Below are 18,952 nucleotides of genomic sequence, written 5' to 3' on the forward strand. Positions count from 1 at the left end.
ACGGCAGCCTGGCAGGGAAGCTGGGGCCACGGAAGCCCGGCAGGGGAGCTGGGATGAGGACAGCCCAGCAAGCAGCCTGGCTGGGCCAGCAGCAAAGTGGCCACAAGCAGAGTGGCAGAGGGCTGAGAAGCCGGTGGCAGGAGACCTCCTCTGGTCTAGCAAATTTTCTCATTCTTGACCAGTCAGGTCCCGAAGGTGCCGGACCAGGGAAGTCCAATCTACATTATACTTTTATATCCAAATACTCCTCCAATCAAAAATTATTTCTCTTATTTCATTCACCATCCCAAGACCTGCCTGTGCATATTAAATTAATTACACAACAGATTCTTTAGTTTTGATACATTTGCCAGATTGAAAGATATTCTCCATGTAGAATCAGTAATATGTGAAAATGGAAGACATTTTTGAGGTCTACATATATATTATATCATTACCATTAGTATTTGGAGTCAAATCAACTCTCTTTCATTCCTTTGGATTCACAAGAATGACATTCATTTCACCCAATGGTCACTATTTTTCAGTGGGCAAATACATCCAGGGCTGGAGATTTGCAAAGGCAATTCTCAGTGGAATTGTATTCATTGCTACTAACCTAGCTTACATATTTCCAAGATACGCATAATTACTAGAGTTGCTTGGAAAGTATTAACATTTTTAAACAAAACATTTGGAAAGCTTATTTTTTTAAAGGAACCAATTTCAAGATAAAAGTTTTCCAATCAGCACTATCTATTACTATAGCACCTAAATGCTGAAAGTAATACTTAGCATTTACATAACTTTTTACACATTTAAACATTGGAGACACATGACTTATATTCCTGTGAAGTAGATGAACTGATCCCATGATTATTCCTACATTAGAGGGGGGAAAAGGAGTAGAGAAGCGTGGGTTTTGCACAAAATCAATCAGCTAGTCAGTGACAGAACCACAGTTAGAATTTAGGACTTCTTGACTCCCAATACTGTCCTCATTCCAAAGCAGTGTTTCTCAACCTTTTTTTATAACATATACCTTAAAAAAAATTATAAGTACCCCCATTACCTACAGTTTTCAGACACACAACATTTTTTTCTACCATTGCAACACATTTGTTAAACAACTTAATTATAGCAGGGCGGGCGATGAAATGTTTGGGTGCAAAAAGTACAAAAATAACAAAACTCTAGAACTTATAGCGAAAATTCAGTTTTCTCCAAATTTCAGTTGTGTTGACGTACTCCTAAGAATATGCATACCACTTGTTGAGAAACACTGTTTCAAAGTACCCTGCTAATGCAAGTTCTTATACTATATTACTACCCTACTCTCCAAGCTCGTTTCATTCCTATTCAGAAAATCACTTAGAAATATTCCTGTTTAGCATAAACACAGTTAGCTATTCTTAACAATGTAGCGATTCAGAGATATTTTTGGTCCTAAAAATTTTTTATGCACCATCACAAATAAAAGAGCACATCTTAAGTTCACCCAAGTGTCAGGGAGAATTCTACTTCTAAAGCATACCATTCTAAATGTACATCAACTAACGCTGCAGAGCAATGGCCTCTTATGAATGAGTTTAAGTTAATGCAACCAATGAGCTTCCCTAGTAGCGATTTCCATCTCTCTCTGACCCTTAGTATCAAAACAGGAGGAGGATTTTGCCCACATGAATATAAATGCCATTTTACCTACAGTGTTATTTCAACAAGCCTAAAAAAATAAAATGCCTGTATATAAATTCCTTTGTACAACTACCATACGTGCTGATTAAGCTACACAAAAATCCACCCACACTCTGGTTTCAGCTAATTTGTTTTAAAATGTCTTCACTTTCTGCCCAGTAAATACTAATGTAGATTTTAAATATTACTCGACTTTTAACCAATATGTCAATGTTGTAAGCCTTTTGGAAGAAGTAGGGAAATATAAAATGAGTGCAGCAAAAGGGAAAAAATGACCAAAAAACCATTCACAATTAGATTACTTATACAAAAATGGCCTACTGTTAAAGAACGTTATTATACTAAAGAATTCAGCAAGAACAAAATCTGAAGATGTCCTTCTCTACCTCTTGATTGTGACTTTTTACTTGAACTGGGATACAGTACTGTGTTGCTTAAGTGTCCTTAAAATATATCTTTAAATAAAAAGGGCATCAGACATATTATAGCTCTCCCAGTGAAAAAACACTGACACATTAATATTTCTGATGGCTTGTTGAATAATTTAGGATTTTCTCCTGCAACTCATAGTTCTATAAGTAGCCTTTACTTTCACATTTCTATTGTAAGTAACTTATTAACTGACAACTGATGCATCTTACAGGGATGAGAACACGTAACAATTTACATGATTAACCAATGAGCTTGGGCTCATTGGTTAATCCTAATGATTACACACAGCCCCACCCACTACCTCTGATATAGAGGCAGCAGTGCGAAGGGGGGACAGGCGGCACGCATGGGGAGTTGGCGTAAATGCTGGCTTTTGCGGAGCTGCCTCTCCCTATGTTTTAGCTTCAGGAATAACTTGACTGCCATGTGAGATGTGCTAGTGAGACCTATTAGCATTTTTGTCAGCTGTTAGGGATCCATTTCCTCATACCTGATAGGCCAGAGCATGCAATTAAGAAGCCACTGAAATATGGCGCCCAATGCAGAGGGCTTGCTAAGATGCCAAGTTTTTTACTCTCTCTCTCTCTCTCTCTCTCTCTCCCTCCCTCCCTCCCTCCCTTCTCCCTTCCCTGGACCTTTCTTACATTTGCCTGAGAGCAAAAAAGAAAATCCACTCAGCATTAGTAAATTCAACAGTTGTGAACCGTAAGAAGGCATATCCCTTCTGTCGGCATCCTGACAAACTTCACTCCTTAGGTGCAGCACTGTATTCTATTCCATACAAAAAATACATCAATAGGTGATTATTGATGCACATTTAAGCATGCAGAACACTGGAGTCCTTGGAACTTTAACTGTCCCCATCTGCCTGTCTTCCGACACAATATTTATCTAGCTTGATTACATGCCTTTTCTCATCAATATATGCATTCTTCTGCAACTGCCTCAGCTGTAGTGCTTGTAAAGCAGGAGAGGGAAATGTTCAGCCAGACCCTTTGCATCTGTATCTGCCGTTAAGCCCATGCTAAACTTCAAGCACAGGCATAAGTCCAACCAATGTCAATGGGAATGGCTTGGCATAAATGCTGTCATGAATAAGGATGGACTTAAGCAGGAGGAGTTTCAAGACTGGGGCCAAGGGATTTGGAGTGTGGGGGGTGGGCTCAGGGGAGGAGGCTGGGGAGAGGGTGTGGGCTCAGGGCAGGAGGCTGGGGTGAGGGTGTAGGGTCAGGGTGTGGGCTCAGGGCAGAAGTTAGGATGCAGGAGGGAGCTCAAGGTTGGGGTGTGGAGTCTAGGAGAGAGCTAAGGTGCTGGAGTGGTCTCAGGGATGGGGCAGGCAACGGGGGTTCAGGGCACTTACATAGGGCAGCTCTTGCTTGGTGACGGTGAGAGGAACAGGTGTCTTGTGATCACATGCAGGCACCTCCCCCCCTTCCCACCTACAGCTCTTATTGGGCACAATCCCAGCCAATGGGAGCTGTGGGGACAGAGCTTCCCTGTGCTTATGGTGAGCTTATGGTCCCAGCTGCTCTGCCCCAGGAGTCCTGATTCAGCCGCTGCTGATCAGTTTCAGCAGCGGCTGAATCAGGATGCCTGGGGCAGAGCAGCTAGGGTGCTGCTGGGTTGGTCCAGTAGCGCCGAGGAGCGGCCGCGCTACTGGACCAACCCAGCAGCACCCGAACTGCTCTGCCCCAGGCATCCCCAAGTCAGCCGCTGCTGAAACTGACCAGCGGCTGACTACAGGAAGCCCGAGGCAGAGTTGCTCTGCCCCGGACTTCCTGGAATCAGCTGCTGATAAGTTTCAGCAGCAGCTGACTTGGGGACGCCTGGGGTTCTTAAGTTGAATCTGTATGTAAGTCGGAACTGGTGTCCAGATTCAGCCGCTGTTGAAACTGATCAGTTTCAGCAGCGGCTGAATCTGGATGCCAGTTCCGACTTACATACAGATTCAACTTAAGAACAAACCTACAGTCCCTATCTTGTACGTAACCCGGGGACTGCCTGTAGTCAATTTGACTATCCGATAAGCATTTTCTTATCAGATAGTCGACTAGTCCTTAACTTCCTTAACCCAAACCACACCACATGCCATAAACAAACTTCAGGGCGCGTGTTGAGTAGCCCTGCAATAGAGGATAAAGTAAATCTGAGCTTGCCACACAGGGTAAGGGGGGATGATCAGGAGAGAGAGGCTTGACAGAGCTAGCAGCAGCTGTGCTACTATTCAAGGAGTTCCATGCTAGCAACAGGGACAGCTGCTAACATTTAAGGTAACTTCAGAGACTGCAATTACAGCCTTATTCTTTTGATGGTGAATTCACATTTTTTAAGGCATTTCTGCATGTATTCGCGCCTCCCTGTTCTTGCCTTGCCTCCTCTTCCAGCAGAATAAACTATCAAATGCTTATCTAGAGACTCACATAAAAAGTTGTGCCTGCATGCTGCAACAGGAAATGAAAGACATTCAGTGCTGCCAACCCTCAAAATTGTATTGCGAATCTTGCACTATCTGATAGTTTTATTAAAGTCGCAGCTCCTACAGTCATGTTATTATGTAATACATTCAGGGGGGTGTTTATTTAAAAAAAAAGTTTTTAGACTGTCTGATAGTGAAGGAATAATAGTTTTTTTTTCCCTAACAAACACTGGCAGGTCTATAACTTCACATGGCTGGTGGATGTCTCAGTAAAATTTACATTTTCAATGCCACCGAGAAATATCACTTTATTTTTTAAAACTTCCTGGTTTAAAAATGACTGAGCATGCACTGAGACCACAATAAAAACTAACAGTCTAAGCTGTGAACAAATCAACAGTATTCAAAGGTTTTTCATAATGAAGTGTGTATTAAGTAAAATTAATACTAATTTTAAATCAAGATATTTGGGTCACAAACATGTATTTGTTCCTATAGCTTTATCTAATTTTCTCCCCTGTCAAAATGTCCAGTAATACCATGAATTTAATTTGCTTCAAATGCTAGTGACTAAAGAAAACACATCCTTCCCCACCTAAGCTGTTTTTATGGGAATTGAGAGGGGAAAAAAAGAATATTAATACTTAATGTAATGATTTCTTTTGATCTTTAAATAATATGCAATGACCCATAACCAAAATAAGTTACACTGATATAAGCTCATTAAGAGAAATAATCTTTTAAAGAGCATCACAGCAGTTCTCAAATAAGACAGATGATTTAAATAAAGAAATGAAAAAAAGGATGATGTGCTTAAAATAATGGACACGTTCATATCCGCATCTTTTTCCTGCATTTCTAGTTCAGCTCCAAGCACACCTCTTTGCATTCAGAGACACGAGCGTAACAGAATACTTTACAACATATCAGATGTTATAATGTTACTTAATTTTAATGTCTATGCCTCTGGTGTATCGAATACATCTGTAAGTGACGTCTAAAGCTCAAATAAGAGAAACTGAGTTGAGAATCTGATAAATGGTTTTTCATCTCCTGGGAAAAACGCAAAGCGAAACTTGCAGGAGGAAGGAAGGGGGACTAAGTTGGCGGGGAAGCACGGGAAGGGGAAATGAAGGAAACCAACCCAATGCATATCAATAAAGATTAAATGCAAATATATCTGCTGTACTATGGGCAATAGAATATGGATTGCTTGATGTTTATCTATTCTGTTCATGCCTTCTGAAGCATGGGAGGGAGAGCTCAGTGGTTTGAGCATTGGCCTGCTAAACCCAGGGTTCTGAGTTCAATCCTTGTGGAGACCATTTAGGGATTTGGGGCAAAAATTTGTCAGGGATGGTACTTGGTCCTCCTGTGAAGGCAGGGGACTGGACTCGATGACCTTTCAAGGTCCCTTCCAGCTCTAGGAGATAGGCAATCTCCATTAATTTAATTTAATTTTTAAGCATCTGGCATGGGCCACTGTGGGTATGTCTACACAGCAACATTATTTCAAAATAATTAGCGTTATTTCATAAAAACATAGTCTGCGTCTATACAGCAGGCTGTTATTTCTTAATAATTTCAAAATACTGTCAAGCTGGAGGACTTCTTACTCCGACTCCTGTAACCCTTACTGTATGAGGAGTTAGGAAAGTTAGAGCACTCTTCCTCCATTTCAAAATAAGTACTGTGTAGATGCTCTCAATTTCGAAATAAGCTACATAATTGACGTAGCTCAATTTGTGTAGCTTATTTTGAGTTAAGCCCTGCTGTGTAGATGCACCCTGTCAGAAGACAGGATACTGGGATAAATGGATCACTAGTCTAACCCAGTATGGCACTCATGTTCTTATGCGCTTCTAAAAGGCACATCTTTGACCTAGCCCATAGAAGACAGTGGCAAAGTTCATTGAAGGTGCTTCTAATTGTTTTCTTTATTTCACCAAGCAGGTAATTTAAAAAACAAACAAACCCAAAAGTTCAGAGGCTGGTGGGGAAATCTGTCCCTTTTTAAACAAGTAGGTCATGAATGGCTGTTCTGCAGGTAAGACAATGCAGCAATCGAAATGCAGCAATTGAATCAGTGCAGAACGGCACCCTATTTTTGGATTTTAACTCCTATGAGTCCCAGGCATTTGAGGACAAGCTTTGCAGGATGGAGAGATATTTAGCAGGATTATGTCATGTATTAATTAGCGTACATGTATGTATGTAGCACGCACATATGTACACATATGAGATATATATACACACATGTATCTTTCTCCAACCCCATCCCAAACACCATTTGTTGCACTTGTACATAGTGCCCTCTAATGTCTGCTTTGCAGAGCATACAAGCCCTATTAGTACATCTAACAGACTATACCTACATTTAGGGTTGCCAGGTAGATCCCGCCAAAAAAACGGACACATTTGATCGTAGGCGGGGGAGGGGGGGAAACTGGGCTGGGAGGGGGGCCCAGAGGAAGGGGGCGAGGAGGAGACCTTGTGGGCGGTTTGGGGAGGGGGCGCGCAACCACTGGCCACAGCCAGAGTCCTTCGGGCCATGCCCCTGGCAGGCACTCCTACTTGCGAGCAGAAGCCGGGCGGAGGTGGGGCTGGGAGCCACTCCCCCTGCCCGGCTTCTGCACGCAACCTGAGGCTCCCAAGCAGGGAGAAAGGGCCGCAATTGGCGCTGGGAGCCTCTGGTCGTGTGCAAAAGCTGGGCCGGGGGAGTGGCTGGGAGTCCTGGCCCTGCCTCATCCCGTCCCACCCTGCTTTTGCACGCGATCACAGGGTTCCCAGCGCCAATCGCAGCCCCGCCTCCCAGTCGCTCCCTTGGCCCCGCCAGGCTTCCGTCCGGCGCTCAGCCGGGAATTCAGAAAATACCGGACATTGCACATGTCCGGTATTTTCTGATTTTTCTACTGGACAGACGGTGCAAATAACGGACTGTCCGGTAGAAAACCAGACACCTGGCAACCCTATCTACATTAGTGAACTGCAGCATTGCCACTTGCACTGATGTGACTGGACTGGTATAAGTTGTAATGATGCTATATGCTCACTGCAGATTTCAGGTGCACACAATGAACTCATTACTACTCCCTCTAAATCAGTGGCGCTCAACCTTTCCAAACCTCAGTGCCCCATTCAGGAGTCTGATTTGCCTCACTTAAAAACTACTTGCTTACAAAATCAGACATAAAAATGCAAAAGAGTCACAGCTCACTATTACTGAAAAACTGCCTGCTTCCTCGTTTTTACCATCTAATGATAAAACTAATCAACTGAAATATAAATATTGTACTTACAATTTCAGTGTATAGTATATAGAGCAGCATGAACAAGTCACTGTATGAAATTTTAGTTTGTACAGATATTACTAGTACTTTGTAGGTAGTCTGTTCTAAAACTGGACAAATATCTAATGAGTTGATGTACCCCCCTGTCCCGAAAGACTTCTGCCTACCCCCAGGGGCATACATACTCCTGGTTAAGAACCATTGCTCTACATGCTGCAGGTCCTGTGGATTGCTATACCTCTCTCACATTGCTCAGTATAGCTGATAGGTGCACGTGCATCTGTCTAGGGTATACAGTATTCACCCTCTTCAAGCTGTTCCCAAATGCTTTGAATGGTTGTGCCTTGAAAAGGTTCTCATCCGGTACTTCCAAATGTCATGGGCGGAGAGTGAGCCCTTCTCACTGTGACTACCACCAGCCTAACTCTAAGGTCTGGAGGCCTACTATATATAGTAGGATGACAAGTCCCATCACTTTAGGTGCTCAAGAGGGCAAGGAGCTTGATTTCACTATTTTTTCATTTTTCATTTTTTTTTAAATGTTTGTGCCAGTTTCTCTCTCTCTCATTTTTTTAGCTGAATGAAGGATTTTTCTGTCTTGTGGCTTCTTTCTTATGGGATGTCCCTCCAGGTTGGTTGGCACAGTTCAGAGAGTTCCTTTGATCCTTCTTCTTCTACCTGCTGCACTGGAACTCCCAGGGAAGGCAAGTTTTTGCAGTGTGGACAAATGGGTACTAGAGCACATGGGAGAGGCAAGTTGCTTTACTTGGGGGGTGAGGGAAAGAGGGAATTCGTTTTGCTATGTGTCTGTTAGCTAATAACTCTATTACATTCTCTTATTCAGATCTCAAGAGTACAGGAGAGCTGATGAGGCAGTGGGTGGACAGTTGTTACAGCCCACCAGTAAAGTATGTACATGAGCGAGTGTTCGAATGCATCAGTAGGAGTGCACCTGCATTGACTTTGTCTCTTTTTTGTTACTCCTGAGAAAGACAAGTTTTTTCAAAAAAATAAATTTGATTAGTTTTATTTTTATTGTGGTTTTGTGTCCTCTTTTGGGGAACCAATTCAAGGAAGCACTGAAGAATGCACTTTAATCTGAACAAAGTCAATGACATAAAAGCATAAGCTCTGGTGATTTGATGATGTAAGTGTAAAATCAGGAAATCACAGATGGTGAGAGTCAGAAACAGGCAAAAAAAAGCCTCTTAAAAAAAGGAATAAGGGATCTTTCGGAAAAGGCTTTATTTTCCAAAAGATCCCCGTCTAGACTGGCGCTTTTTTCCGGCAAAGCTCCGAGCCGGAAAAAAGCGGCAGCCATGTTTATGCAAATGAAGTGGGGGGGATTTAAATCCCCACTTCATTTGCAATTGCGAAGTGTCTAATTTGCATTTTTTATGGAAAAGGGATGCAGTCTAGACATAGCCTAAGTCTCCTTTGCTGCTGATTAAGCGCACTACTTCTGTTCCTACCTTCAATGGACAAAGAACTACTGATCACACAGCTCTGTATAACAGCCCTTAAAATAGTTGAAGACTGTTATTGCTCCCCTCCTCTGGTGAATAATAAGCATGCTAAGGGTTTGATATGGTACAGCATGTAAAAATTCTTCCAGGTGGACAAGTGGTACAGGACTGTGATTTTAAAGTGGAAGTTCCTGGGTACCATGATACAGCCTCAGTTTGTGTGTGCGCGCGCACACACTCTACTGCTCTAGTAATATGCTCTTCTAAAACAGTATTGTTGTAAAGCTTTAAAATATTATAGAAGGATGCCCACACTGAACTCTTACTATAAGTCTATTTAGCATTTATACAATACCTTTATACTGCAGTATACCTCATCAACGCACTGTAAGAATGCATTCCAAACTATGAAAACTATACAGCAATATATTTAATACAAATAGGCATTCAATGCATATCTAAAAATAGTGAGGGAAGCTTCAGATAATGGACATTGTTAAAAAAAAATCTACGTAACATTTACAGCACTGTAGTTTTTTCCTTTGCAGAAACAGTTGCAGTTTTCCCCTTATATAGAAGGGAAAATATAATAAATACCATAATAAACCTCACTACCATGAAGTGTGCAACTTATTTACTGTTTTAAATGACATTCAGTGTAGAGCAGAGCCACTGAACTTTGGAAGCCCCAGGGGCCCTCAATGATACTCACAGCACATGCCAAGGGCCACAACTTAAGTGTGGTTGTATATACATGCAAACAGCTTCTTTCATAATGACGGGCATGAATTCAAAGATTAAAGCAAGACTACACAATACACAGGACCCATTTAAGTCAATTCTGCTGATATTAATAAAATGCAATATTTACCCTATTTCCACCCATATGACAGCATTTTATTGAGCAATGACAGTCTAGGAATTTAACTACTAAAACGCATATCAACAGACTATTATATTGACTACTTTTTTGTTTTGGCTCCCACCCGCAGGCCGCTTGTCAAGGCCCTGCATAAACCCAAACTTAACCCTGGGCTGCAAATAAATGGGCCTACGTGTTGAGTAGCTTGATGTAGACAATTTAGAGACCTATTTTAAAATTGTATTTTGAAAAATTATTTCATAATGCAGAAATGTAAATATCAATATTTTGTAGTGTATATAAATAATTACACTGATATAATACAAAATGTATATTTATAATTATAAATATTTAGTATTATATTTATTTAATTTGTTAAATAAACATTTTAAATACCATAATTTTCGACTGGGTTTTTAACTTGATACAATTAATTTATTTGCTAGCTATTACTTAATATTTTAAAAAGCCTATTACTGATTATGATGACAATGATCAGCTACAGAAAAGTGAAAACCGAAATTCTGAAATACTACGTGTCAATTAAGTAAATGATTGCATGGATCCAACTAGAATCTCTTCTTAGTTCAAAACATAGCCTAAAAGTAACAACATACATATGGATGGAACAAATTACATTCTCAAGTAACTGCTATAGAAACTCATACATTTTGAAAAAAAAAATGATTTTTTTCCCTCATGAAACTGAGATTGAGATATTGGCAACACTGAGGTATACAGGCAATTATCATTCAATTTTCTACAAACTCCTCAGTGATTTTTTTCTTAACTATGATCTGTAAGCTCTCCTACTCCAGTCCCGAGCCTCCCTCCCCAGAGGAGGACGGCGAGGCTGAACCTATCCCCCACCCTAGCCGATTTGTACAGGTGCATCACAGCTGACTGTTCCCCTTCACCAGGGAGCGAGGGGAAAGTGCACACTTTGCTGCATTCACTCTGGCTAAGGAGTGCAGGGGGCAGATGAACCTGACCCTGCCCCAGCTGGGGGACATGCACCACTCCCCGAGCTGTGCCTGTGGGAGCTGCAGTGGCCTTGAAGAGGCATTTCTCAAATGGCCCCAAGCTACCATGGTGAGAGAAGACTGGGGCAGTCCTCTCTCCTCAAGGCAGCTAGTGTACTGGACCCTTTAGCAATTATTTAAATGAAAAAAAATTACTTGAGTTAAGAACCCAAGCAACATCAGGTAAATGTGAGTGAGTGAGTGAGAGAGAGAGAGACTGACTCAAGTACAGATTTTGCAAGCAGTCGCAAAAAAACTGAGAAATATCGCCCCCTTACCCCCAGAATTACTGAGTTGAATGTTTGAAAATATCAGATAATTATAGAAAGAGGAATCTGTATTGTAGTAAAATGTTTCAAATTAAAACCAATACATCTCATTACATTTTGGAAACAGAATGCGAAGCGTCATGAGTAAAAGGTACTTTAAGATATTTTACCTTATTCAGCAGTGTAATTTCACAATGAAATGTCATTAGTAGACCAGGAGTATGTAAATGAGGACAATTAAATTAGTCCTATTATGGATGTTAATTAGTCTGTTATGAGGGCACATTTGTACACCTAATATGATGCCATCAAGCTAAACAATGAGTTATTTCTAAAGAAAAGATTAATTAGTGTTTAAAGCTGTGTTATTCATTCCAGTCAGACCCACATGTACTAGAGATTTCTTCAACCAAGACTTTGTTTGCCTTTTAAAATATTAAAATATTGTAAATGTGGTGCAGCAGCCTTACACAGCTCATTTGTATGTACAGGCAGTCCCCGGGTTACATGGATCCGACTTACATCGGATCCCTACTTACAAACGGGGTGAGGCAACCCCGCACTAGCTGCTTCCCCCTAGCAGACCAGGGAGACGCAGAGCGGCTTTTCTCAGCAGACACCTCAGCTTGAGAATAAAGGACTGAGGGAAGTGAGATGTGGGAGAATGAAACTGAGCTCTGGAGAAATATTTGGCTAGAATTCCCCTACAATATGTACCAGTTCTGACTTACATACAAATTCAACTTAAGAACAAACCTACAGTCCCTATCTTGTACGTAACCCGGGGACTGCCTGTATGTGCAAATCATATATTTGAAAGCACAAATTGCCATTTTGGGTACCTAGCTTGCTCAGGGTGTATGTATACACTATGCTCGCACAGATGTATGTATTCAGTTGCACCTCAACACTTAAAAGCTTGCACAGTATCCTGTTGTGCTGTAAAACAACACTGGAGGAGGACTGGACCCCTCACTTTCATGGCTATGCCTAAGTAGAAAATTTAAGAACTACTTCAGGCAAATGTAACGCACAGAAGCACAAAATGATTGAAGCAGAATACAACTGAGTCCAAGCTACACAACTCATCTGAATTTATTTTCCATCAGAGATGGAGTTTGGGAAGCATAGCAGTAAGGCAGAAATCTGGGATTAATAAAAGGGGTTAGGGTGTAGATTTAAAAAGATCTTCCCAGAGCCTTTTATGGTTACTAAAACTCTGGTTGCCTAGAAGTGTCCGATGAAGAGTCAAAATTAAATAACAAATGATTTTCAACTTTGCAACCATTAGGATAGTGCAGGCAATAATTTTTGATGGAAGGGGCCTTAGTGATACACAACTTATCTTCTAAATTGTGAACTTAACGAGCTTACTAAAGGGAAGCTTCAGCTTTAAAAATCTAAAATGTCAATGATTTGTCAATTCCTAGGAATAACAAGCTGTGCACATTTCCAGAGTGAGATCAAGTGTCCTTAAAACAAAACTAGGGTGAGAAGAAAGTGAAAAACAGACTGTCTTGATGTCTAAAACATGTTGTTTATCCTTAAAAAAAATCTATATCATGTATAAACATCCTCTCTGATTAAAGGGTTTCACTTCGTAGCTAGGAAGTGGTATCATTCTCCCCCAATCCTCATATTAAAACTTTCCCCTGCAAAACTGTGATCCCACTCAAAAACAACCTGTCAATACATTATATACATAACATTCAACTGTTCTATAGAAATGTCTCTCAACAAATATACCCAGTACAATAATTATATATTACAACGGTGGTCTCCAAGCTTTTTAACTTAAGTGCAATGTCAGATCTATCTCAAAACCAAATACCCTTGCCCCACCTCCTTCCCACCCCTTCTTTGAGGCCCTGACTCTGCTCCAGGGCCTCACCCTGCTCATTCCATCCTCTTTCTCCCCCATCCTCACCCGCTTTAACCTGGCTGAGGTTGAGGTGCAGGCTCTGGTCTTGGGCCAAGGTGTTCGGTGTGTGGGAGGAGCTCCAGGCTTAGCCTAGGGTGGGATATTGGGGTCCAGGAGGGGTTTCAGTGTGCAAGCTCTGAGAAGGAGTTTGGGTGCAGGGGGGGCTCATGTCTGGGGCAAGAGGTTGGGTGTAGGAGGTGGTTCAGGGCTGGGACAAGGATTCAGGATGCGGAGTTAAGGCAGGCTTACTCCTGCCGTGGCCCTGCACCACTCTTGAAAGCAGCTGGCACATACAGCAATGGCTCCATGGGCTGTCCCTCATCTACAGGCACTGAGTCCACAGCTTCTACTGGCCACAGTTCCCCGTTACTGATCAATGGGAGCTGTAGTAGTGTCTTCAGGCAAGGACAGCACGTGGAGACTCCCTCTCTGTCTCTCTCAGAGGCCTCAGGGACATGCCAGCCACTTCCAGGAGCAGCAATTATCATAGGGATAACTACGAAGTATTCTGCATCAGCTACACTGCACTTCCTCTCATCCTCACCACGGATAGACAAGCCCCTTAGAGTAACAACACTAATGGTAATTTTAGACAGAAAAATTCTCTCAACTTAGAACGGAACAAATATGCTCAATGAACAACAGCAACAACAAAATCTTGGGTTTTGTATATAAGGATACATCTTAAGGATAATACTAATTTGATGATAAACAAGAAAATAACAGACCTCCAATTAAATTACTGAACACTGATTTTTGGCAATCACAAGTTATAGATATGTTACTTATCCTGAGCAACCGATTTTACAAATTTTCAAAGTCCCAGCAGGGAAGCACAGAGTAAATTATCAATATGTTTCTAGTTTTCTTTTGACCAGCTGTGAATTTCAGTACAGGCATTCTCCACGTTCCAAACATCTGAGTTACAACGTCCGCACATACGGACACTTATCTGCAGCCTTAGGGGTGCAGGCTAGAGGCACAGGTGGCAGTGAATGGTGCACTGGAGGAATGCAGCCAGCACCAGCCCCCAGCCTTTCCCCCAACACGTGGGCTTTAGCAGCGGCTCAGGCAGCATCATCCATCCTCCAGCCAGCCCCTCCCCCCACCACAGTCTCAACATCAGCTTGGGCAGTCCCCAACCCCACCTCTGGCTCCCCTCCAGTCCTCCGGACTGTGTCCAGCTCCCATTCACTAGGAGGCAGTGAGCGGTGTGGGCATGGGATAGAGCAGTGGTCCCCAACATGGTGCCCGCGGGCGCCATGGCGCCCACCGGGCCATTTCTGTGCGCCCGCCAAGTGATCGGAGCTGGCCCCGGGCACGCAGCACATGGGCGGCCCCGCCCCCAGGTGCACGGGCTGTGCCGGGCCCAGGTGCATGGCGTATGGGTGGCCCCGCCCTTGGGCACGTGGCAGAGGAGCGGCGCCGGCCCCAGGTGCACAGTGTATGGGCGTCCTTGCCCCTGGGCACATGGCACAGGAGCAGCGCCGGCCCCAGGTGCACAGTGTATGGGTGTCCTTGCCCCTGGGCACATGGCACAGGAGCAGCGTCGGCCCCAGGCATGCGGCACATGGGCGCAGCCGGCTCCTGGGTGCACGGCACAGGAGCGGCGCTGGCGCCGGCCCCGGGCATGCAGCACATGGGCTGTTCCAGCCCCAGGCACGTGGTGTATGGGGTGGCCCTGCCCCCGGGCCTGTGAGTGGCCCCGCCCCCAGGCGCCCAGCGCATGAGTGACCCCGCCCCCAGCAGCCCCAAAAGGTTGGGGACCACTGGGCTAGAGGACTCCAGAGGAGCAGGGGGCAGGCTCACAACTGTCGCTTGGGGAGAAGCCATGGTTTAAGCCCCCACTGCCTCAATCCAGAGTCCCCTTCTGCAATCTGAACCCCTCACTTTTGGCACCATCCTAGAGATGTAAAATTTCAATTATTTGGCTAATCAAATAGTCGTTAATGGTGCTTCCGCCTTTGAAGTCTATCAACAGCCGTTGCCCCCTGGCCTCGTGCTTCCTGTGGCGTTTCAACACGGCAGCGCCGCATGGAGCCCAGGGTCGGCTGGGGACTCCGAGTCCCATGCGGCACTGCCATTTGAAACGCCGCAGGGAGCATGGCATCTAGCTCCACGCGGCATTTCAAAGCAGTAGCACTACAGGGATCCCGGGGTCAGCGGAGGAGTTCCCTGATGACCCCTGGCTCCATGTGGAGCTGCCGCTTTGAAAGACGCATGCAGCCTGAAGCCAGCTGGGCATTTCAAAGTAATAGTGCCGCGTGGAGCCCACAGTCTGGCCCCAGGCTCCACGTGGCACTGCCGCTTTGAAGCACCCCCTCTTCTCCTCCCACCTTGCTGCCTCTTTTTGATAGAGGTAACAAGTGGGGGGGGAGTGACTAGTCAAATAGCTTGTCGACTATCTGATAAGCATTTGCTTATCGGATAGTCGACAAGTCAGTCAGTCACATCCCTAAGCCCCGGGCATCCAGAAGAGTTAAACCTAGCCCTGGGGCTGCCTGTAGAATCTCCATCAGCCCTCCTCATCTTCCACTAATTAAACCTGCCTTTCCTCAAGCACCAGCATTCAAGGTTAAACAAAACACTATTTTTAGTCAAGGGTATTGCCTTTCTGTTTTGTTTAACTACTAATAATATTTTCTACTACTGTATTTTTCATTGGAAATATAAAGTATTTTAGCTACATTATGGGTTAAAAAGCATTTGTGGGCTAGTGTAGGAAACTAACCACCATTTATAACATTGTTTCTATTGGAAAATAAGTTCTGAGTTCCCAACAACTGACTTACAAACAAACTTTTTGAACACAACCCACTCATCAGCTGGGGACTTCCTATATTTCACAAATTCATCATGACCTGCATAAACTTCTATTTGCAAAGGAGGTGAATACAAATACTACTTCCACTGAATTACTTCACAAGATCAAGTACAGGCTAACTCAAAGACAAGCAGGAAAAAGTAATACAGTATTTGTACCTTCTATGCAAGCTATATACAGTTATCACATTTTCAAGAAAATCCTTTTGAAGGATGTAAGCTGTAATATAAACATACTGAACACCGCATATTTCATTATAAAAACAGAGCCATGCTCTTGTTCATTTTATTAAGCAAGTGATAAGTTCAGTCCTTACCAAATTTTCCTGGTTCCTGGCTGCTATTTTCTGATCATCTTCTCCCCCATTTTTCATGTATTTGACCTCTTCCACTGGTTTGATCCTATACTCATCTGAGGACCAAGAAAAAAGAAAGAAAAAAAGAAAAAGTTTTGTACCAGTAAATTTCAGTAAATGGAAAAGCAGCAAACTGGGAAAAAACCCCTATCATGCTGCTTATTATCAACCAATCCCTTAACGATATAGGCCCTAAAAAACTCAGAATCTGCCCTCGTCCTAATAATCTCTAGAAAAGAACACTTCCAAATGTGTCTCAAAAGTCAATCTGATGGGGAGCCACAGGAAAGAACTCTCAGATATCTCTAGAATTTGATTCAAACAGACGTGCATATGGGACCCTGATCTAGCACAACGTGTAAGGCACATCTCCTTATTTAGGGTTTCTAGTAAGTTCAGGCATTGACGTTTCCTATCAATCAAGGCTTCAAACTACTACTGCCATCGTGCATCCTCTCTGAGAAGATGGATCTGCTCTTGTGAAAGGCTGCATGCTCCCTATTTGTGGGAAGGCATTGTTTGATAATGTTCTAACCTATGCAACATGCGGGCCAAAGTAACGTAAATGCTTATTACTATTACAGAAAGAAAAAGTGAAGCAATTCTGAAATATAGAAATAGAGCCCAAGGCTAGGGTTAGAGAACTTGAATTCAGAGCCAACAGCATAGTCAGGTCCACCAGCAGTAGGGGGCAAAGAGGGCAACCGCCTGGGGGCCTAATGATTCAAAAGGGCAGTGCAGAATGGCTGGTGGGGGAGACTAGTCATTGGCCTTCCCTCTTTTGGGAGCACAAAGCCAGCCCTCCACCTTGCCTAGGGGCTGGTAAGTCTATCAGACGCCCTGAGCGGAATGTTGCATGGGGTTGGGAAGGAAAACTGGGGTCTTGTGTTATACATATGGATTTTCTCTAAACTGGGACTCTCTGGTTTGCCAGACCATGGATGTTCCTGGACCGGAGAGTTCCAGTGGAGGAGCCCTGCAGGAACTGGGAGTCCAGCAGAATGGCTGCATGGGAACTGATGGCCGGGAACCCTACTGCGAGAGACCGGCTGAACTGGCAGCAGGGCAACCAGAGCTCCAGTGGGCTCTGGCATGGCAGTGGGCTGGCGGTGGGGCTGGGAGCCCTAGTGCAGCAACGGAACGTCAGAGCAGTGGGACCAGTGGTGGAGAGAGCTGGCATGGAGACCACCAGCAAGGGAGCTGGCAGCCCAGCTGGGCTGGTGTCAGGAAGGAGAAGGGCTAGGGAACTGGGGGAAGGACGGGAAGGGTGACAGTGGCAGCAGAGAGACCAGAAATGATCCCTGCTCATTTTGCCCTGCTCCAGCAAAAATCCTTGTTCAAGACCTGTCAGTTCCTGAGGGTGCTGGAATAGGGAGGAATAAAGTCAAAACTACATATTTTAGAAAAACCTAACCCCTCACTATCAACAGGCTGTACCAGAGAGAAGAAATACAATTTCTATTAAGCAAAAAATGAAAACAATGCAATTTTGATTACACAAATTATCTTGGCTTCCAGTGGATATCGAGAAATGCATCTGAGCCAATCTCACAGTGTATCTTGGCCTTTAGCAGTGCAATCGTATTTTTCCCATAGTGCTTATATTTCTTTTGCTAAGAAGGTGTCTGTGGCCGGGGGGTGGGGAGGAGGGAGTATGGCCTCTGGGCCCCACTGGTTCCAGGTCTGGCAAGCCTGCCTCAGCAAAGAAGCTGGGATGCAATAGTGTAGTTGATTAGCCAATTAACTGATAAGCAAAAGGTTATAGGTTAATGCTACAGACTACAAACACATCCCCCCACCCAGTAAATTTTTTAGCAGGCTGGCCAGCAGAGGGCTCAGTCCTAGGTCTGGGACCTACCCCTGCTGCAGCTCTGCATTTAAAGCGTCTTAGGAACTAGACGGGCAGGCAGCCTGGCTCAGGTCCGGCTCGTGCCAGGTCTGGGATCAAGCAGCATCACAGAGTGGCAGGGGGCTCCTCGGGAGTGGGTCTGGAGTGCACCGGCTGCTGGCCCCACTCTCGGGAACTACAGAATAGTCGAGTAACCAATAAGAATGAATGAGGTTACTCCACTTCAATTAACCAATATTTAAATCCCTACAAAGATGATGTAAGTACATACCTAACTTCAAATGGGTGTAAAATCCAAGGAAGTCAAAAGGAAATTTAGTCCGACTAAGACTAAAGTAAAGACTACAGGATTTGGCCTTTATGAATGGTTCAATACCTACTCCTGCCAACACTGCCACCACAGCACTGTGAATTGACATAATATATGTGGCGGAACAAGAATTACACTGCATAGCATCCTTTGTTTTCTATGTGATGTATTCCACTATAAAATAATTCTTTGCAATATCTGTGCCATCTTTGGCATGCAAACAAGTGCACATAGTATATAGGTAAATTCATATCTAGTAGTT

General features: G+C 43.7%; 1 protein-coding gene and 1 long non-coding RNA gene across 3 annotated transcripts in view; one reads left to right on the top strand and one right to left on the bottom strand.

Moving 5' to 3' along the window:
* C9H1orf21 (chromosome 9 C1orf21 homolog) overlaps window positions 1–18,952 on the bottom strand; it is a 191,859-nt gene that overhangs the window by 64,924 nt on the left and 107,983 nt on the right. For both annotated transcript variants that reach the window (XM_075936770.1, XM_075936771.1), the window contains one exon: window positions 16,493–16,587. In XM_075936770.1, the coding sequence (XP_075792885.1) occupies window positions 16,493–16,587 (95 nt within the window). The remainder of the gene's footprint in view (window positions 1–16,492; window positions 16,588–18,952) is intronic.
* On the top strand, window positions 4,256–8,798 carry LOC142830615 (uncharacterized). Its single transcript, XR_012906029.1, has 3 exons — window positions 4,256–4,376; window positions 8,389–8,564; window positions 8,657–8,798. It is a non-coding gene; the product is annotated as an uncharacterized LOC142830615 (long non-coding RNA).

The sequence above is a fragment of the Pelodiscus sinensis genome, chromosome 9 (genome assembly GCF_049634645.1).
Source record: "Pelodiscus sinensis isolate JC-2024 chromosome 9, ASM4963464v1, whole genome shotgun sequence".
Lineage (NCBI taxonomy): Eukaryota > Metazoa > Chordata > Testudines > Trionychidae > Pelodiscus > Pelodiscus sinensis.